Source organism: Paraphaeosphaeria sporulosa (assembly GCF_001642045.1).
Source record: "Paraphaeosphaeria sporulosa strain AP3s5-JAC2a unplaced genomic scaffold CC84scaffold_4, whole genome shotgun sequence".
Lineage (NCBI taxonomy): Eukaryota > Fungi > Ascomycota > Dothideomycetes > Pleosporales > Didymosphaeriaceae > Paraphaeosphaeria > Paraphaeosphaeria sporulosa.
The window spans coordinates 2,042,656-2,060,063 of NW_017253363.1; the positions used below are offsets into that span (position 1 = coordinate 2,042,656).

The 17,408-nt window shown below is 55.7% G+C and overlaps 10 protein-coding genes across 10 annotated transcripts; 4 read left to right on the forward strand and 6 right to left on the reverse strand.

Moving 5' to 3' along the window:
- Window positions 1-259: 259 nt before the first annotated feature.
- On the reverse strand, window positions 260-2,866 carry CC84DRAFT_1163526 (DUF1253-domain-containing protein). The gene is made up of 2 exons (XM_018178283.1): window positions 2,642-2,866; window positions 260-2,594 (listed from the first exon to the last, which is right to left on the reverse strand). Exons 1-2 carry the CDS (start codon window positions 2,821-2,823, stop codon window positions 503-505), a joined length of 2,274 nt encoding a protein of 757 aa, XP_018037680.1. The 5' UTR covers window positions 2,824-2,866; the 3' UTR covers window positions 260-502.
- A 176-nt stretch (window positions 2,867-3,042) lies between these two features.
- CC84DRAFT_1186310 (eukaryotic translation initiation factor 3 subunit F) lies at window positions 3,043-4,089 on the forward strand (the record flags this gene model as incomplete). The annotated part of the gene is made up of 1 exon (XM_018180851.1): window positions 3,043-4,089. One exon carries the CDS (start codon window positions 3,043-3,045, stop codon window positions 4,087-4,089), a length of 1,047 nt encoding a protein of 348 aa, XP_018037681.1.
- Window positions 4,090-4,592: 503 nt separating this feature from the next.
- CC84DRAFT_654497 (TFIID-18kDa-domain-containing protein) lies at window positions 4,593-5,834 on the reverse strand. The gene is made up of 2 exons (XM_018187015.1): window positions 5,743-5,834; window positions 4,593-5,433 (listed from the first exon to the last, which is right to left on the reverse strand). Exons 1-2 carry the CDS (start codon window positions 5,798-5,800, stop codon window positions 5,012-5,014), a joined length of 480 nt encoding a protein of 159 aa, XP_018037682.1. The 5' UTR covers window positions 5,801-5,834; the 3' UTR covers window positions 4,593-5,011.
- Window positions 5,835-6,154: 320 nt separating this feature from the next.
- Window positions 6,155-6,717, forward strand: CC84DRAFT_1163529 (DUF1242-domain-containing protein). The gene is made up of 3 exons (XM_018178284.1): window positions 6,155-6,312; window positions 6,365-6,559; window positions 6,609-6,717. The coding sequence occupies exons 1-3, from the start codon at window positions 6,310-6,312 to the stop codon at window positions 6,627-6,629; spliced, it is 219 nt and encodes a 72-aa protein (XP_018037683.1). The 5' UTR covers window positions 6,155-6,309; the 3' UTR covers window positions 6,630-6,717.
- A 165-nt stretch (window positions 6,718-6,882) lies between these two features.
- Window positions 6,883-7,389, forward strand: CC84DRAFT_654993 (uncharacterized protein). The gene is made up of 2 exons (XM_018187019.1): window positions 6,883-7,075; window positions 7,176-7,389. Exons 1-2 carry the CDS (start codon window positions 6,934-6,936, stop codon window positions 7,328-7,330), a joined length of 297 nt encoding a protein of 98 aa, XP_018037684.1. The 5' UTR covers window positions 6,883-6,933; the 3' UTR covers window positions 7,331-7,389.
- Window positions 7,235-9,811, reverse strand: CC84DRAFT_654527 (uncharacterized protein). Its single transcript, XM_018187017.1, has one exon. The coding sequence runs from the start codon at window positions 9,341-9,343 to the stop codon at window positions 7,448-7,450; it is 1,896 nt and encodes a 631-aa protein (XP_018037685.1). The 5' UTR covers window positions 9,344-9,811; the 3' UTR covers window positions 7,235-7,447.
- An 887-nt stretch (window positions 9,812-10,698) lies between these two features.
- Window positions 10,699-12,284, reverse strand: CC84DRAFT_1163532 (uncharacterized protein). Its single transcript, XM_018178285.1, has 3 exons — window positions 11,928-12,284; window positions 11,635-11,875; window positions 10,699-11,588 (listed from the first exon to the last, which is right to left on the reverse strand). The coding sequence occupies exons 1-3, from the start codon at window positions 12,034-12,036 to the stop codon at window positions 10,994-10,996; spliced, it is 945 nt and encodes a 314-aa protein (XP_018037686.1). The 5' UTR covers window positions 12,037-12,284; the 3' UTR covers window positions 10,699-10,993.
- On the reverse strand, window positions 11,949-12,959 carry CC84DRAFT_654645 (uncharacterized protein). Its single transcript, XM_018187018.1, has one exon. The coding sequence runs from the start codon at window positions 12,736-12,738 to the stop codon at window positions 12,220-12,222; it is 519 nt and encodes a 172-aa protein (XP_018037687.1). The 5' UTR covers window positions 12,739-12,959; the 3' UTR covers window positions 11,949-12,219.
- Window positions 12,960-14,402: 1,443 nt separating this feature from the next.
- CC84DRAFT_1062805 (uncharacterized protein) lies at window positions 14,403-14,978 on the forward strand (the record flags this gene model as incomplete). The annotated part of the gene is made up of 2 exons (XM_018173600.1): window positions 14,403-14,518; window positions 14,567-14,978. Coding segments are annotated over 2 exons (528 nt in total), but the record flags the coding sequence as incomplete, so codon positions are not given.
- A 513-nt stretch (window positions 14,979-15,491) lies between these two features.
- CC84DRAFT_1258467 (endoglucanase-like protein precursor) lies at window positions 15,492-16,553 on the reverse strand (the record flags this gene model as incomplete). Its single annotated transcript, XM_018184832.1, has 2 exons — window positions 15,492-16,289; window positions 16,343-16,553. 2 exons carry the CDS (start codon window positions 16,551-16,553, stop codon window positions 15,517-15,519), a joined length of 984 nt encoding a protein of 327 aa, XP_018037689.1. The 3' UTR covers window positions 15,492-15,516.
- Window positions 16,554-17,408: the final 855 nt, after the last annotated feature.

The following is a 17,408-nucleotide window of genomic DNA, read 5'->3' on the forward strand; positions in this document are numbered from 1 at the left end:
AGGCTTCCGAATTCAGTTACCATGACTATGGCAGTCGGGAAGGCCCGCCTACCATGTTCAGATTATCGTCACATGGGCTGAAGAGCTAGAAAGGCTCCCTGAGACGCAGCATCTTCCGGCGAACAAGCCATTGATTGATGATTCTTCGCGTCCTTTCGCACGCCGCAGCAAATAGCAGTACATGAACTCAGTAGAGTGTCACAACGCAGGTCAACAAGCCATATACAGGAAACCACCAAGTTTGACTTAGGTTATTGAGCGGATTGAGATGCATCGTAATGGCTCTCCATAATGCATTCAATGACGATAGCAGGACATTTCCACCGTCCAGCCCCAATCGAAGCCGCAATAATATTACAAAGGGTGTTACATTCGACATCAACGAATGTACGATAACACAAAATCGCGAAACACATAATGGCCTCGAGTTGTCCTAGACTCACTTATCGCATTCCACATTTACCATGTCACCACCCGACAAGTACAATCATGCACCAACTCCCTATACAAAGTCAAACAAGTCCCCCTTATCTACCACCATCTTCCCCACCCTCTTTGCACCCACCACTCTCTCCAACTCCAACCTCTCCCACTTAGAAAAGACCACACGCACATTCGCCTCGCTCTTCGATATCTCACCGCGCTCAACCGTCTTCCCCACAAACCCCACAATCTCCTCATAGAACTTCGGATTCTCAGGCACGCCGTAGAATACAACCCTCTTTACGCCGCGGATGGAGTACCGGTGGAAGTGGTGCGCGCGTCCCGTGTAGATCAACAGTGAGTGCCGCCCGCTCATGAAGTGCGACCGCGCCCGCCGTACGTCCGTGGTATCCGTGTACTCCGATATCGACGCGTACGAGATGTCGATATCTACGAGGGCGTTGCGCACGCGGACGAAGTCGAGGTACGAGGGAATGAAGAGCAGGACGCCAATTCCGCCTTCCGAGGGCTTCGGCGTCTTGAGGATTTTGGGGAGCACGCTAGAGGTGAAGTACTTGAAGCGGGCGTCGGGGTCGGTGACGTACGAGGGGGAGTCGAAGCGCGCGAAAGTCTGCTTGATACCGTAAGGGAGTGTCTCGATGACGCCGGTGTCGTAGGAGGGCGTGTATTTGAGGCGCCCTGCGAAATTGCGCATATACTTGTTGTAGAGGGTGTTTATCTTTGGGGCGAGGTACGCGGAGAGGACAACGGTCTGGCGGATGTGTGGGGCGTGGCCGTCGAGGTACCAGGAGCGGACGCGGGAGAAGTCGCAGCCGTGTGTTTCTTTGGGCTGGAGGTTCAGGTGCTGGAACACGAATTCGGCATGTTCCCAATTTTGCATGAGGGTTGCGTCGGCTTGTTCCATGATGACGAGCTCGATGGAGGAGAGGAAGTCGTAATCTTTCTTCTTCTTTTCATTAGATTCGATGGCGCGGCGGAGGCCGAGCGTGGACGCGAAAATGATGTCTGAAGCGTAGAATTTGGAGAAGTATTTCATTGTTTTGCGGGTCAGCTTCACGCCGATGCGGAACTCGTTCTCGTCGTTACCCTCGAAGAGCTCGCGGAAGTCTTCCGGCTTGTCGTCTGAGAAAATGTGGTCGCTTGCGGAGAAGTTCTCGATGAAGCGCTTCTTGTTTTCCTGTTGCTCGAATTCGTGGAGCTTGGTAAGGGAGTCCAGGACGCGGACACATGCTTCTTTGGTCTCGAGGAGGAACAGTACCTTCGGACGCGTGAAACCCTGGTCGCGGTACTCTGCATCATCGTTGTCCGACGCTGCCGCCAACTTAGAGTTGTTCTTCAATATGCGATCCCTGGTTTTCAGGATGTGATTCAGCGCGTGTAGACAGCACATGTCGCGTACCCTCCCAGCGTTTTGCACCGTCCTTGCGCCAAACAGAACATCCTGGTAGTCGAAAAGAGAAGGTGCGATGGCTTGCTCAACAGCGTTGAAGTTGCCCAAAGCCTTCTCTGCAGTGGCCACGAGTCGTCCCTTCAGTCGCAGGTCCTGTACGCTCTTTACCTTCCGTCTGGCTGCCACCCCTTCGACCGCGCCGGGAATCTGCAATGAACCTCTGCCTCCATCTCCAGTATCCAGCTTTTGCGTTGTCCATTGATTCGCTGATATGGCCTTTATCCGCATCGCTAGCTCATTATCATCCGGTCGATCAAAATGAATGCCGAAAGAGTCGACTTCATCGCCCTCGTTGTCTTCATCCTCAAGTTGGGCATCCAGCTCGTGATCTGGATGCAGAGATTCCACGTCCGACTCGTCCGATCCCTCCTCTTCGTGCTCATCTATTTCGGAATTCTCGACACCCACAACGGAGCCAGTCTTGCTGATGCCCTCCAATTTGTAGTGTTCCTTCGAATTGGGGTCTCCGTCCTCATACATCTTTGGTTCTACTTGTTCTTGCAGCGGACGCACGCTGTGATCAAGCTTCCGTCGCTTCCGCCGTGGTTCCTCTTGGCTTGTTTTCGCATTGTTGGCGGTGAAGGAGGCCAGTAGGGAGTGATAGGCATTCGAGACGGGTTGCGCTTCCTCCTCTTCGCTGGAGGAACCGTCGCTGTATTCGGGCTCGCTTTCGGATTCAGACGCGGAGACTTGCTCGTTTCTATGGCGATCAGCATAGTTCATGCTTGTGCTTTGCTCCGTTCTTACCCATCCGCAACGGGATCCTGCACTCTTGCAGCGGCAAAGTCGTTTCTCTTCCCGCCTCTTGTGCCGCCTCGCCCACCGCGTCCACCTCTCCCACCGCGCCCGCCGCGCGAACCGCCCCGGCCGCCTCTGGAACCACCGCGGCTTTGACCGCGCATTCCGCCTCTTCCACGAAAGGGCGCCATATTCCGGGGATAATTGTAGTTGTTGTCGTCTGGATTTGTAGTAACAGCCCAAGAATTAATTCACACGGCCCGTGCGCAGGCGAGCCGCCCACCGAAATCTTGGCCGGAGAACAAATTGTTCGCAGCCCCGCCAAACCTTCGCTTCGACACCCCACGGCCACACTCAGCACCGCTACAAGACTCTCCCGCGCCCCGTCCGCCCGCATCGCTGCCTCCAACATGGCAGACAAAGAGTCGTTCCTCCACCTGGCCCGCCCGCTTGGCCCGGCGCCCCTGGGAGCCCAGCCGTCGACGGCTCCGCTGAACGTCGTCGTCCAACCGCAGGCCATCTTCTCAATTCTCGACCACGCCCTCCGCCGGCCCGCCGACCAGGAACGCGTCATCGGCACGCTCCTGGGCACCCGCAGCGAAGACGGCACCGAGGTTGAGATCCGCAACTGCTATGCTGTCCCGCACACCGAAACCGCCGAGCAAGTCGAGGTCGACATGGACTACCAGAAGCAGATGCTCCAGCTGCACCTGCGCGCGAACCCTAGGGAGGTTCTCGTCGGCTGGTACGCCACGAGCAGCGACCTGAACACCTTCTCTGCCCTCATCCAGAACTTTTACGGCCAGCAGGGTGACGGCACCTGGCCCCACCCCGCCGTCCACCTCACAGTCAGCACCGACCCCGGCCAGGAGATCGAGAGCAGGACGTACATCAGCGCCCCCATCGGCGTGACCGCAGAGCGCGCCGCAGACTCGTGTCTGTTCATCCCCGTGCCGCACGAGCTCAAGTACGGCGAGGCGGAGAAGTCTGGTCTGGAGCTCATCTCGTCGGCCAAGGACCGCGAGGACCGCTCGCAGCCCATCATCACCGACCTCGAGGCCCTCGAGCGCGCCATCACGCACGTCCTCGAGATGCTCGACCGCGTATCCACGTACGTTAACAACGTACTGGACGAGGAGGCCGAGCCGTCCTCCGCCCTCGGCCAGTACCTCATGAACGCGCTGAGCCTTGCGCCCAAGGTCGACGCTCAGGACATCGAGCGCGACTTCAACAACCACATCCAGGACGTCCTCGTCGTGTCCTACCTCGCCAACACCATCCGCACACAGATCGACCTTTCCAACCGCCTCGCTACCGCCGCGCTGACTCTCGGCACCGGCGATGCCATTACCGGCGACGGCGAGCAGCAGGGCGGACGCGGCGGCGACAGGCAACGAGGTGGCCGCGGTGGACGTGGCGGAGGCCAAGGTAGGCAGCAAAGACAACAGGAAGCATGAATTGCCCGCGATTCGACTTCTTGATGCTGCCCTACTTTTGACTCCCGCTGCTCTACTGTTTGGTGTACTGATGCATTTTGTGATAGGGACTTCTGCGAAGATTGGTGCGATGAAAACCTGGGCGAGTGCGGCGCTGGTCGAGGGGAGCAACGGATTGAGCGGTGCCCGGAGCGGGGGCACGTCGCCCGACAAGGAGAGCGCGATGGCGGATAGCTGGCGACACGAGGGATGAGGCACGCAGGGCATGAATATCACGACATGAGAGGGATGCGCTTTTACACAACATAGAGGGTCCCCGAAAAGCAAGCCGCAGGATACCCATCAGGGTGCCACGTTTGTGGCCATTGTTCGATTAGCTCAATGAAGTTATCTTGAAACCCACTGCCAACGCCTGTCCGGAATGCTGCCTGTGAATGCCTGATAGCCACCCAAATATTATGTTTCTCCAAACGCCATGTCGATGCTAGGTGATAGTTTCGTTCCAGTAGCAGAAACGAGGCCAATGAAGAGTGCCCAGCTGATGACCAACTCCACCGCTCCTGAAAGCGGTACCCCCTTAGCTCAATTAAAATCTAGGCTAAGAGCCGAGTACGGAAACTGGTAGTGTACCGCCATGTACTGTCTCAATCGAGCTTCCAGTGATAACTCGCGGTATGCTCGAAGACAGAGGCAACGAAGGATTCTGAATGGATGAAGGATTTTGATCCCGTTGCGGTCCATGAAGGTGGGGGGGATAGTGGTGCGCGTAGGTGGTGGTGCAGATGCTCTCGACGGCATTCTCGCGAGTCGAAGGATCCCGGTATGTAGAGGAGGCGATGTGCCAGCGATTCCGAGCAATGGTCAATGTTCCACGCGCCGGAGGCCATGAATCTCGGCCGTTCAGGAATCCATTGCTCGAACCCGCACAAATTCGTCCTCCCATTCAACCACTGACCACCGTGCTCGCATCATCCGTCTTGACCTTCTTCTTTCTCTTCTTCTTGCGCTCGCCCTCATCCCCCTCGCCGCCACCTTCAACCTTCTTCCCCCTCTTCCCCTTCTCTCCCGGCACCTCCTCAACCGTATCCACCACCGCCCCCTCATCCGTATCAAACGCCTTCCTCTTCCGCTTCAACTCCTTGTCCGTCTCCAGGAGCTCGCTCACCCTACCCAACTTGGCGGTGTCCCGCCGCAGCATGAACTTGAAGTCATCCAGCTTGATCTTCTGGCGGCGCGCGTGGGTCGCGACAGCGGCGGCCTCGTGGCAGGTTTCGATGATGTAGTCGGTGATTATCTCGTCGAGGGTGAGGACCGTGGCCTTGAGGGGCGGGGCTGTGTCGCCGTAGGCGATGAGGAAGGATTCTACTGCGAAGGCGTCAGAGGAGTTGAAGTGGTAGTTTGGGTTGCGGGAGCGATCTTCGCCCCGGGGGACGGGCACGCGGGGCAGGATGCGGTGGCGGGTGCGGAGGTTGTTGCGGGCGGCCATGATGTGTTGCGCGCGGCCGGTCGTTGAGTCAAGAGCGCGCGGGGTGGCAGATAGAAGAGCAAGCCGCCAAGAGCGGCTTTGTTTATATCCACTCCGCGCGAGCTGCTCAAGGAAGGCAAGGTACGCGCGGGAAGGGCAGGTGCGGTGAAGCTGAAGGCGATAACGCGGGAACAAAGGCGCGTACTCACAGTCTCGCTGCTCCCACTGCGGGCCCTTGCCGCGCTGTCTCATGCGCGGCTCCGTCATGCTGTGCCGTGTCTATGCGTCTACCCTCTCTCTTTGTGCCGTGTAGAGCGACGGATAGGCTTGCTGCTGCGCGCTCCCGTGCCAGAAAGCTAGCTGTGTCTGCGCCGTGGGCGGGGGGGTGGCAGATGTTCGTGATGTCGGAGCAACAGGGTAAGATGACGAGATGATCAGTTGCGGATGGATAAGATTGATAGCCTGGAAATGGTATTCATATACGATGGTATTGGAAGTTTTGTGGTAGTGAGTTGCGTCTAGCTGCGGGACGATCTACCCTGTGCACCGCACAGACGTTGCGCGCCCGCCCGCCCGCTTTACCACCTCGACGTCGGCGCCTTGCCCACACTTTTCCACACCCACCAACTGTCCTCCTCCCACCAGCCCTCAAGTCCACCCAGGTGCCCTTATTCCCCCAGCACCCACCTACAGACATCGCCCGCGCAGACCCCCACCCACTCCAGCTTCCACACCTTCAATCGCCAGCCTGACTGAACTCACAACCCCGATTCAGAATGGCAAGTACCCCCAATTCCGCTTGCACAAAGCAGCGAAAGCTAACAACCTCAGACCGCCCTCTTCAACTTCCAATCCCTCATCCTCGTCATCCTCCTCACAATCTGCACCTCCACCTACGCCCACTACTATTTCCCGGCCTTCATAGACCGCAACAAGAATAACTACTTCATGGGCGTCTTCTGGAAGTGCGCGCGCGTCGGCGAGCGCATGAGTCCGTATATCGCGCTTGGTTTGGTCGTCATGGCGGTGAGTGCAGACTAGGCTGTATGCAAGAGCAGGCGCTGATGAGTGGCAGATGATGGAGTTCTGGGGATAGGTGGGGACGCATCGAGGAGGGGGATGGTGGCACGGTGAGGGAGCCGGGGCTCACTTGCATAGGTCAGGGCATTGAGTTTCGACAGGAAGTCATGACATTGACCTGGCGCGCTGGGATGGCGCGCTAGGCAGGCGTTCAGCATGGACGGCGTACGGCGTGGGGTTGTGAGCTACATATACCATTCAGCACAGCTGTCCTCCGAATTTTATACCCTTCCAGCCAATTCCGCTCACTCCATATCACACCAGGTGCAAACAATAAGAAGCACATATCGCTAGCATTAAAATATATACAGCAGGCCGAGATGCCTGCATTTTTGGTCTTTTGCCCCCAAATCATATCCAGATCCAGAGCCCAAGCAAACGCTGGTAGCCCAGACACCACGCCAGCCATATCCCGTCTACCCCGCTATCCAAAGCAAGCCCATCCAATCCGTTCCATACAAGGTAAAATACACAGACGAACCCAGCGCCTAGGGGGTGTGAGACACCGTGTAAGGCGCGCATTCATGAGTAGTTTTGAGAAGAGATTCTGCAAAATTGCAAGGCCAGGATGACTGGCCACATGATGATGAGACAATGAAATGCGCAAAAGAGATAAGAGGAAAAAACGAGCCTTTGGAGAAAGAGCCCGGTCCAGCAAACCGCCCAACCCATTGCTGGCAATCACGTATATCCGTCCCCGAAACGCATCTCTGTTGAAGGAGCAATAGAAAGGCGAGAAACTCTATAACACCGAGGTGGGGATAAGAAATAAGGAAAGCAATACACAATCTTTTCAGAAAGGCGACGAAGAGCCTGACTTAACCGGCCCCTCGTCTAATGCTTGCGGCTTCCTTCTCCCTTGGCAAAACAGCAGCTGTCAAGGCCTGGTCGTGATCCGCTACGCTCCGCACCCTCGACGTCGCTGGCATCCTCGACCATCACATCGTCATTCAAGATGAAGTCTGGCTGGCTGTGCGCATCATCGGCATCCTCGTCGTCATCATCATCGTGGTCTGATACTAAACCCGGGTTAGACTCAACTGCATTTGGGCTGAGTTCTACCGGGGAAAGTGGCATGTGACGATCATGACCATGGGAGACGTGCGTTGAGAAAGTGAGCGGCAGGCGCGCGTGGCCGCTGGAGTGCCCCTTCTTGCTAACTGGTCGGCCGGTCGATGCCTTGCTTGCAGGTGCGGCGTTGGGAGCGCTGACCGGGAGGCGCGCCAACTGGTTCGGCTTAGCAACGATAGGCGTTTGAACGGCACTGTCAAGAAGATCATCGTCGGAGGTCTCGATGACATCCAGATCCACCTTGGAGCGTGCAGTGTCGACCAGACCCTTCAGATCGCCGTTGAAACCGCGCTGTTGCAGTAAAGCAGTCAGATGCGGTGTCGACGCAGATGTGGTCATGTTAGATTTGGCCGGTGGCGCTGTCTTCATTACGTCTCGTGGCGTGCTGAAATCGCGGTGCACGTCCTTGGCCAGCTCGGGAGGGTTGGAGCGGACAAGTGCATGCACATTCCCAGGGTTCATGCTCACCGGGAAGCTGACTGTCGGAGTGGCGGCTGGAGTGTTCGTCGGTTCACTGGCTGGGACTGGATTGCCGCCTTCACTGGTATCGACAGGAACACCACAAGCGATCGCGGCAGCATCGTGACTCTTGAAAACTTGGTTGTGCTTGATGCGGCAATGGTTGAGGAAACCTTGAGTGTTCGAGAAGTTACTGTGTCCGCAGGCTGCGCAGTATAACCGGACCCACTGGCCGTTGTCGGAGCGCTTGTGCAGTAAAGGATCGATCTTTGGTGCGGGGGCTGGATTTTCACCAAGAGCCGGGAGCTTCAACGTTCCAGTTGAAGTTCGCGACGTGCGCGCCTTGCCAGTTGCACCGAACTCGGCAAAGCTGCCGCGCGTCGCTCGGCCTTCACCCATACCAAAATAACCGTGAGCCTGCTGTGCCAGAGCGCGTTCCGACACGGAGTCGAACTTGACATCCGAGATCAACCACTTCGCGTAATGACGAGTGTATGGACCATCGGTGACTCCCCAAGGGGCGGCAAACTGAGGCTCCGTGTAGCCTGCGTGTGGCTGCAAAGCAGCGCCGACGCCCATGCTAAGACTTTCCGAGGGTCCATGGGTGCCTGGGAACGGAATCAGGGAACAACGCCTCAGCTGCTCCAGCGACACCTGACACTTTGCCAACTCTTGCTCGATCAGGCGCAGCTCGTTGTGCTTGAGCAGAATTTCGTAGTTGATTTGCGCCTCAATCGACTGCTGCAGCGCCGACAAGCTGGAAGCCATGGTGGGAGCCGGAGTTTCAGTGGAAGAAGCCTCGATTTTGACAGTTGGCTTTTGGACCTTGCTCTTGTTCGCGCCTTCTCTTTTCATGGGCTGCGCCTTTGGCCGCGCATCCAAAACCTCTGCAGCCGCGATCCTCGGTCCTTGCTGGGGCTCCGTCTGTGGCTGAAGTGTTGCTCCGCTGGTGTAGTTGGCCGAGTTAATGTTCTCAGGGGCGCTGGTTGGTACATCGATCCCTTGAGCATCCTTCCACTTTTTCACCACGTGCGCCGGTGCCGGTTCAGGGCTATCTGTCCTCTTCCGCTTGATTTGTTGTAGGAAAGAAGGGATCTCAACGACAGGCATCGGTTTTGACTTGTGTAGTGCCGACTTCTCCATGATCTTGTCGCCAGGTGATTCGGTACCCCATGATGCGAGGCGGAACATGGACTGCATTGTGATAGGAGTGAAGGTCTAGTACAAACAGCGCTCATCTGTCGTGGCAAGGGTCCTGCGCATCAAAGTACAGAAGCTGAGAGGCTGCGGAGTGGCGTCGCAGAGAGAGCGCGAGCAGACTCAGAGTGGACAGCAAGAATTACAGACGCGAAAAAGTGCAAAAAATTACAATGTATAGGGGGTATAAGTGGTGCGCAAGGAGTGAAAGAAGAGAAACTACCTAGGGCAGAGTGGTGACGTGTTGGGAGCTGTGCAAGGTGTCCGCGAAGATCGGCCGAGCGGCGCCAGTGACTGCAAGTACAGGCACTGTCGGGCGAAATACAAAACGCAGAGTCGTAAATACAAAGGAGACGGCCGCGCAGCAGAGTGCAGCGCAAGGAAACCGGGTCCTGAGGTGGGGTGGTGGAGATGCGGGTGGTGGGAGGTTGATGTGTTGGTGATGTTGCGAGCGAAGGCAGCGGCGGACGAGAGTTGGGGGGAGTCGCGCCTTCCTGAGAAGCTCTGACCCAACTTGACGGGGCAGCGGCCAGCAGCACTAGCCTGGATGCGAGCCACAATCTCGCGCAGCGGGCAAGAGCGACCGGGGGGCCAGCGTCGACGCCAATCAGGGGCGCCGTGGCATGCTCAGCACCCTGCTGCGCGCCGCGTTATGCTCTCGCCAGTCATTCTGGAAAAGCAGCGGAATGCACCTTGGCACAGCCCTCCCGCAGAAACTCGCGCAGCCCATCGCGACGCTCTTTGTTGAGCAAGCAGGATGTGCGCTGCCGCGGCTGTCTTCAGCGCCCGGTGCGACGGAGCGATGCCGGCCTCCGCGCGCACTATACTCGTTGCGCATCGTCATAAGTGGACCGCGCCGAGGGGATAGCAGCGATAGCTCACGCCTCGCGCCAACTCTAACCCCAGCATAGCTGTCCTCTTGGATGTGTATGTACTGTGATGGCCATCGCAACTTGTCTCGCCATCGCAACTTGTCTCACGATGCCGTGTCAAGCCGTCGCGGCGCTGTTACAGCGGGATCCCTTCACAGAAACAACCCAGCGCATACCAAACGCTTCCAGGGCGACGTATCACCTTGACGACCCGCCCACGCTCATCCGTGGAGGGTGTGGGTGTGTGCGCCGGCCAAGCCCTGGTGCGAGTGCCACGACGCCTCTGGGCCGGCTCCTCTCCTGCGGGCCCACGCAAGCCACAGCGCCGCCTGCGGCCTGCGGCCTGAAACATCGCGAGCAGTCAACACCATGATGAGATCGCTCCTATGCGCCCACGTGATGCCCGTCGCCGCGGTGGCAAGTGTGGCAAGCGAGCGTTCTGGACGTGCTGCGTGAGTCACTTGGGTGTTGCGCGTTCAATGAGTCATCGCATTTGGAATCACATTCTATTGTGAGAAGAGTGCAGAAACAAGGTGAGTTGTGATCGATCGAGTGCTCCGGTGCAGCCGAGGAAATCGATGCCCGCCCCTCCGAAAAGTTCCGAAGACCCCACCAACACCCCCAACACCGCCAATATGCGTCCTACACCCAGAATTTCCCTTCAGGTCACTATTAGAAAGCTAAAGTTCGTGCTTACTCCCTAGTATCATCGTATAGTGTATGCACTCCAGATTATACGCACTCGGTTGCAGATCTACCCCTGCGCTACTGTGTACGGGGCCTACGCACTGCCTGCGACTGGCCGCGGAATCGCACTCAGCGATATCGACGGCGATGCTGGTGGAACAGGGCTCGGCGAAAGACGACTGTCCGCAGGCTCGGTCTTCGGTGCGCTCGCCATCTCCTCGTTCAAGCTCATGTGCTTGAAGTGCGGACTCAGCGGGCTCTTCGGCGTGACCCTCGGCCCACTCGCCACAGGCGTAGCCAAGTTCTTGAACGGACAACTGCCCGTCGCCATGTCCGCGTCTTCGATCTCGCTCTCGCTGTCACTGCCGCTCCGCAGTATCTTCTTGCCGTGGAGATAGCCCTCAGGCTCGATCTCGGGCACCAGTCGCTCCTCGGAAAATTCATCTCCGTCGCGCACATACCACTTCGCGAAGAGGTCGTTCTGGATCCAGATGACTTTGGAGAGCGCCTTGACGAGGCCGATCTTGCGGTCCATTTTCAGCCGCGGATGCGAGAGGATGGCTTCGGTGAGGACGTCTTGAATGAAGGAGAGCGTAACGCCTATGTGCACATATTCAACGTGCAGAGGGTGTGCACGACCTTGTCCGACGTGCATCATGCCAACCTTGTCGAGATACTCCCAGTATTCCCTGTGGCAGTTAGCATGAAGTTGAGAACTGTGTTGCGGAGACGTACATCTTGCTGGGATCGCTACACAGTTTCGTCAGATACGCCCTTAGAAACATCTTCCGATGCAGAATCTGGGGCGAGGTCTCGTTCAAGTTCATATCCACCGGGCCTTCGTACGATGTCGACCTTGTCTCGAATGCACGCGCTGTGATGTCGTATTGCAGCAGTTTCTTGTACACGATGTTGACGAGTGCGGGGATTAGAGCTTTGATGTACTTCGCTCCCGATATCAGCGCTTCGATGTCGCCTGGTCGTGTTAGCTCTCTTCTCTCGAAGGGCGGATGCAGATGTACACGTACGGCTGCTGAAGTCGAGAAATGAGTGCAGATACCGTACCCTCGTCTCCAAGTCGGTATACAGCTCCCTCCTGTCAAAGTGCATCATCGGACGGCGGTAGAATTGAGCCATGCTGTGCTTCTTCCAAGAGTTTTGGATATTCGAATGCGATGTATGTCTCAATTTTCGCGTTTCGTCGTCAACACCAAGTTCCCAACAAGCTCTCTCTTCCTGAATACTCGAACACAGTGTTGATAGCAAAAGCAGTATCGCGCCTCCACATGCTTATATCCCCTCGCCGTCCGCCATCCTCCATCAAGGCGTCCACGCCTCAGCGCACATGGTCCGTCGTGAGATGAGAATGGCGTGACAGCACCCTGCCTTCCCACGATGTGGTGCACGCAGTGTCACCACCGTCGTACCACCAGCCAGGATCGCGCCTGCCTCTGCACGGACTAGTGCCATGCAGGCAGGGATAGCCGCAGCAGGAAAAGCAAGTTGATTGGATGCGATAGACTGTCTCCTGTGTCCTCCCGCGATCGACGGAGTTGGGAGTTGCCGCATGAGGAAGTTTGTCGTGCAGAGGGACAGCAAAGGATAGAAGAAGTGTGGGGTGACATATCGCTTGGGCTTGCTTGCGCGCGTTTGCATGGGCGCTGGTGGTCGAGAGTGAGACGCATCGGGCAAAAAGCAAGGTGTTGAATACGTGTTGTCAGCTTGCGCTCGATGGGATTCTACGCTGAGCACAAGTTGCGCGACCTTGCGAGAGATCATGGTGAAGATCGACACAGTCGTTACTGGTAGTTTATAGCCACTACGATTCCTATAGATCATGACTGCCAAAGCTTGGTCCAGAAACACCTTTTCACCATAAATGACTACGAGCAACGGTCGCTCAACGGCTTCGCCGGCGTTTACGTAGAGGCGGCCCCACGCCTATCTCACTGGGCGCAGGTGATTGAGCCATTCGTCCAGACATGGGCGAGACATTTGCTTCCCAGCCTAGCAGTGACAAACCAATAATCCTGACTTCCTCTGTGTTGCGGACAGGCGTATTTGAACGGGATCATTGGAGCGACGCTGATGCATGGCCGACTTGTGACGTCTCCGGTGCCTCGCTTGCTGTGTGCTGCTGTTAAGGAATGCCTATAATAGGCACAGATTCGGCCGGGTAGATTGGGGTGGCCGTGGCAGCGGCAGCAGTATACGGTCTGGAGGTAGAACTTGCACATCGTGTTTAAAATTGGCCATTGGGTTGCGAGTTTAAAAGCCAAGGGCTACTTGTGAGTGTAGTAATGTAGTTGAGGACAGCTTTGCCATTTGGTTGCAGCTAGGTACTGCGTGTGTACAAACCATAGCTCCTGATAGTGGGAAGTGAACGTGAGGCTGTACTTGAATCCGGGGGCACAGGTAAGAGATTTCCTGTCTACAGCATTTGAATTTGAATACACAGTGAGAGGGTGCTTGTCAGCAATGCGATCCGGCACTATTACAGTAGTGTTATGACTGCTGAGGTAACGCGCCATCTCCAGGATTTCTCGAACTGATAAATATTTGTCGAATCGACCGTTGGTGTCTTGTCCAAACTGCCGTTGGATGACAGAGGGGGTAGCTTCTTTCGACGTGAGGTAAGCCGGCAAGAGCTTTACCTTCTCGCCATGGCAGGTCGACACTGAAGTGCCCACTGATAGAGTTTATCCGAAGATGCCACTAGAAGCTAACTTCCATAGGATATATTTTGGACGTTGCTCAAAATGTTTGCATGGGGAATTCTCGAGATAAGCTTTAGCAGGCAGCAGTTTACACGTTCATGATTGAGATTTTGATGTTGAGTGACGTACTTCGTTCCAAGGTCATCTGAATTTACCGATAAACTCAAAGCATCTGTATTGCTCGAAATCGTGGTGCCTGACGTTGGGGCTTACACTTGGCGACGGGCGGGGTACATCCGGGGTACACCTGGGCGTCTGGGACACACTTGTGCCTTCCCCCACACTTGCTCAAAACACTCGTAAAGAACGCTTGCACAACATAGATCCTAGAGCTAATCAATCATCCTCGTAGTTTTATATCAATACTATCAATCATTTGCGCTTTCCTACACGGCGCTTCTTAAAATTACTTCCGTTGTTTCCGTGTGCTGATGGCGCCATTTCGGAGATTTGCCTACTTTGCCTGAACATCAACTTGGGACCTTACAGATGCGGACAAGTTCCGGTATGGAACCACTCCGGATTGGCGACGGGGTTACTGCGATCCCGTGTTTCCAAGATCCAGGTTTGGCCTGAGGTGTTGGCTAGAAGCGAGCAGATCATAGCATGCAAGCAAGGGTCACAATACAAATAGTCAGGCACAGCAGCACTGACTAGGGACGAAGTCTTAAACCATCCCGGATCCTGAGAAGCCAGCAAATTCGGCAGTGGTAAAGGGAGCAGTGTTTCCGATAACACCTGGCGATACGCTTCATTGCAAACATGCATTTCCCTACTATCCTAGCGATCCTGACAGCCACATCCCTCACTACCGCCCTTCCAAACGCAAATCCAAAGCCAGTCAAACCACAAGACATCATCAACGCCCTAGCAGGGACCTATACTCTTGTAAACACAAGCAGGTCTGCCACCACTATCCTCTCTACCCTTACCAACTAAACCATCCCTAGCACCCTGAACAACGTTCCCATCCCCGACCTTGCCTATGGAGAAGCGCCAGTGGGCATACTCACCTACTCAAAAACCGGTTACATGTCTGCCACCATAACCGCGACAGAACCCGCCTTCCGCCCCAACCTAACCTTCCCCTACCAAGACAGCGATCTCGACTCCGACTGGGCGCTCGTCGGCAAGCATAGCATAGGATACGCAGGCCCGTTCCGCGTAAATGAGGCCTTGCCCGCGAACAAGACGCACGGGCAGGTGTTCCATGGGCCGCTGGTCGTGGCGAATGTGCCAACGTGGACGGGGACGGAGCAGAAGAGAAATTATACAGTTGTTAGGGAGGGTGGGGAGACGTTTTTGAAGATTGGGAGTGAGAGGGGTGGGGGGTATAGGGGGGTGTTGTGGTGGAGGAGAGTGGATTGAGGGATCGTTCGAGGCTGGAGGTGTGGGGATAGGGAGGGGGTGCATGGTACGAGTTGATACCATCTGAGACCAGCACTGTCTCGCCAGAATGTATTTCACTGATTCTGCCACAGCTTCAAGCATGTGCAAAGTTGAGTCACGCTGACTTGTGATGCGTAGCCAACATAGCACTACAGCTTCACAGCACTCTTTGTACGTTGAGCTATAGGCCGCCCACAGTACTACAGGACTTCTTTCCACGTCGACTTGTTGATCACCCACAGCGTCACAGTATGTTATGTTGCGTCATTTTTGAGTAACTAGTCATCTCGCGTCTCTGCTGAATCCTCTCGTCTCCGACGTCCGCCTAGTCCATATAGCAGAGCACCCTCGTCCTGTAGCCTAAAGAATTCACTTTGTTCAGCAATGCGTTGCAGAAGCAGAGCAGCTGGGCATGTCCAACATCAGTTCAACCCCAAACAGCAAGTCAAAAATCTCAACACAATCCAATAAATTGATACAGTAGAAGCGAATCCCCTCCTTTCAACATCCCCTACGACACGAAATAACTCTTAATCTTCGGCAGCACCACCTTCCACGCGGTTCCACTAGTCGGCTCCATGTTGTACATATAGTCCGCCCACCACGGCCCCGCAGCCCACCACAGCGCGCCGTACCAAACATCCGAATTCTGTCCAAGGTAGCTGAGCCCATTCTGCAGGGCAGTGATGCACTGCGTGTTGTTCCCGCCGGCAAACTCTCCAATCACGCCAACCTTCTTGTTGTCCTTGAGCCACTGCGTCGCAGCCTGCAACCGCTCTTTGAAGATCGTGGTGGACACGCACTCCGCGTGTGTGCCGGAGCCGTCAGTGTCGAGGTACTGGTGCATCTGGTAGACGAGCTTATTTTGCGGGTCCTTGAGGTTGACAAGGGACGCGCCGTTGCCCGAGGACACCCATGTCCACGCGCCGGACCAGCTGTTGCCCTCGGGGGTGATGTACTGCTTTGTAGCGCCTGCTGCGCGAACGCCGTCGATGGCGGCTTGGTTGAGGTTGAAGACGAGCGTTTGGTCCATGTCGTGGTACTCGTTGTTGGTGTCGAAAACGACGAGCTCGTTGTCTTTGAACTTTGCGGCGACGTTTTGCCACCAAGTCTTGAAGCCCGCGGTGTCGGTGATGATGTTTGAGTAGAAGCGGCCGTAGTTGTGCGGCTGGATCATGGCGTAGGCGCCCTTCTTAGTGATGTAGTTTACCTGCTCGGTGAGGTTGCCGAGGTAGTATTGGTCGAAGGCGCCGGTCAGGCTATTAGGAGTGAGGCGCTCCATGGCTAGGGGTTGCTTAGTTTTCACAATGTTGATAGGGGCAAGGGAGGTTTCTTACCAAAGTTCAGACGGAACATGTTCATGCCCTGGGCAATGAACTGGTCGATCGTGTTGTAGTCGTACCAAATGTAGTGCTTTCCGTAAGTTCCTGGGTACGTTCCCTCGCCGAACTCGGCGCCAGACTCATTGATGCCAAACCACTTGAGCTTGCGAGTCTGCGCAAGCGCACTCGAGGCCAAGGCCAGCGTTGCAAGAAGTTGGAAACGCATAGCTGATCTTCTTAATCAATTACAAAAGCTATGTAGTTGTCGAAAGAGCTGCAGAGCCTGGCTACAGCACCCCCATCGGAGAACCACCATCTTTATACTCCAAGTCCATGCTAAGGGCACTACACCCACCCATTTATGGCACGGATCGAATCTGTCCGCTCTCCAAATGAATAGCTTCCAAACCAGACCAGGTCCCCATCAAGAATCACTGTCTACATTGCGGCTCAAAGGTTCTCCAAGCTTCATCTAGCTAGGCGCAGCCGAGGATAAATTGTTTGTCCAGATTAAAGGCTAGCTTAGGTAACACGAGTGGTGGGGAATTACGAGCTGGCGTTGCGGGGAGACAAGGGCTTTCATTCGCGGAAACCCCAAAACGTGCTAACACATGCCATTCGAAACAAAATTTCCTCTCGTGACGTACCAAAACTCGTGGCGGGTGGTGGGTGACTGTTGAAACACCGACGCTAGTACCTAAAATTTGGGGTGCGTAGATTAAATGCCGGCAACCTAGACGCCTCGCATATTGCATGCGCTCCCTCGTGCATACTAATCTCGCCGAAACCCATGCTTGCGCAATAATCGACCTGGTTTCTGGAAAACCCTTAGTGAACATGAAAACGAGCGGAGGCACTCCTCCGTGCCCGGAGAAGTACTGCTGTAAGCGTACGCTCGGTTGTGCTCGAGAATTTGACTGAGAAGATTGCCCAACAGTATGCAGAAAATATTGGGAGATGCCGGTGATGATCAGGTTTGGTTAATAGGACTGCCGTCCCGAGATTTCCGGGTCCACTTGACGTGATTGCACGCGCTAAGTCACTTCCTGTACGTGCCGATCAACAGCAACACAGGTAATCG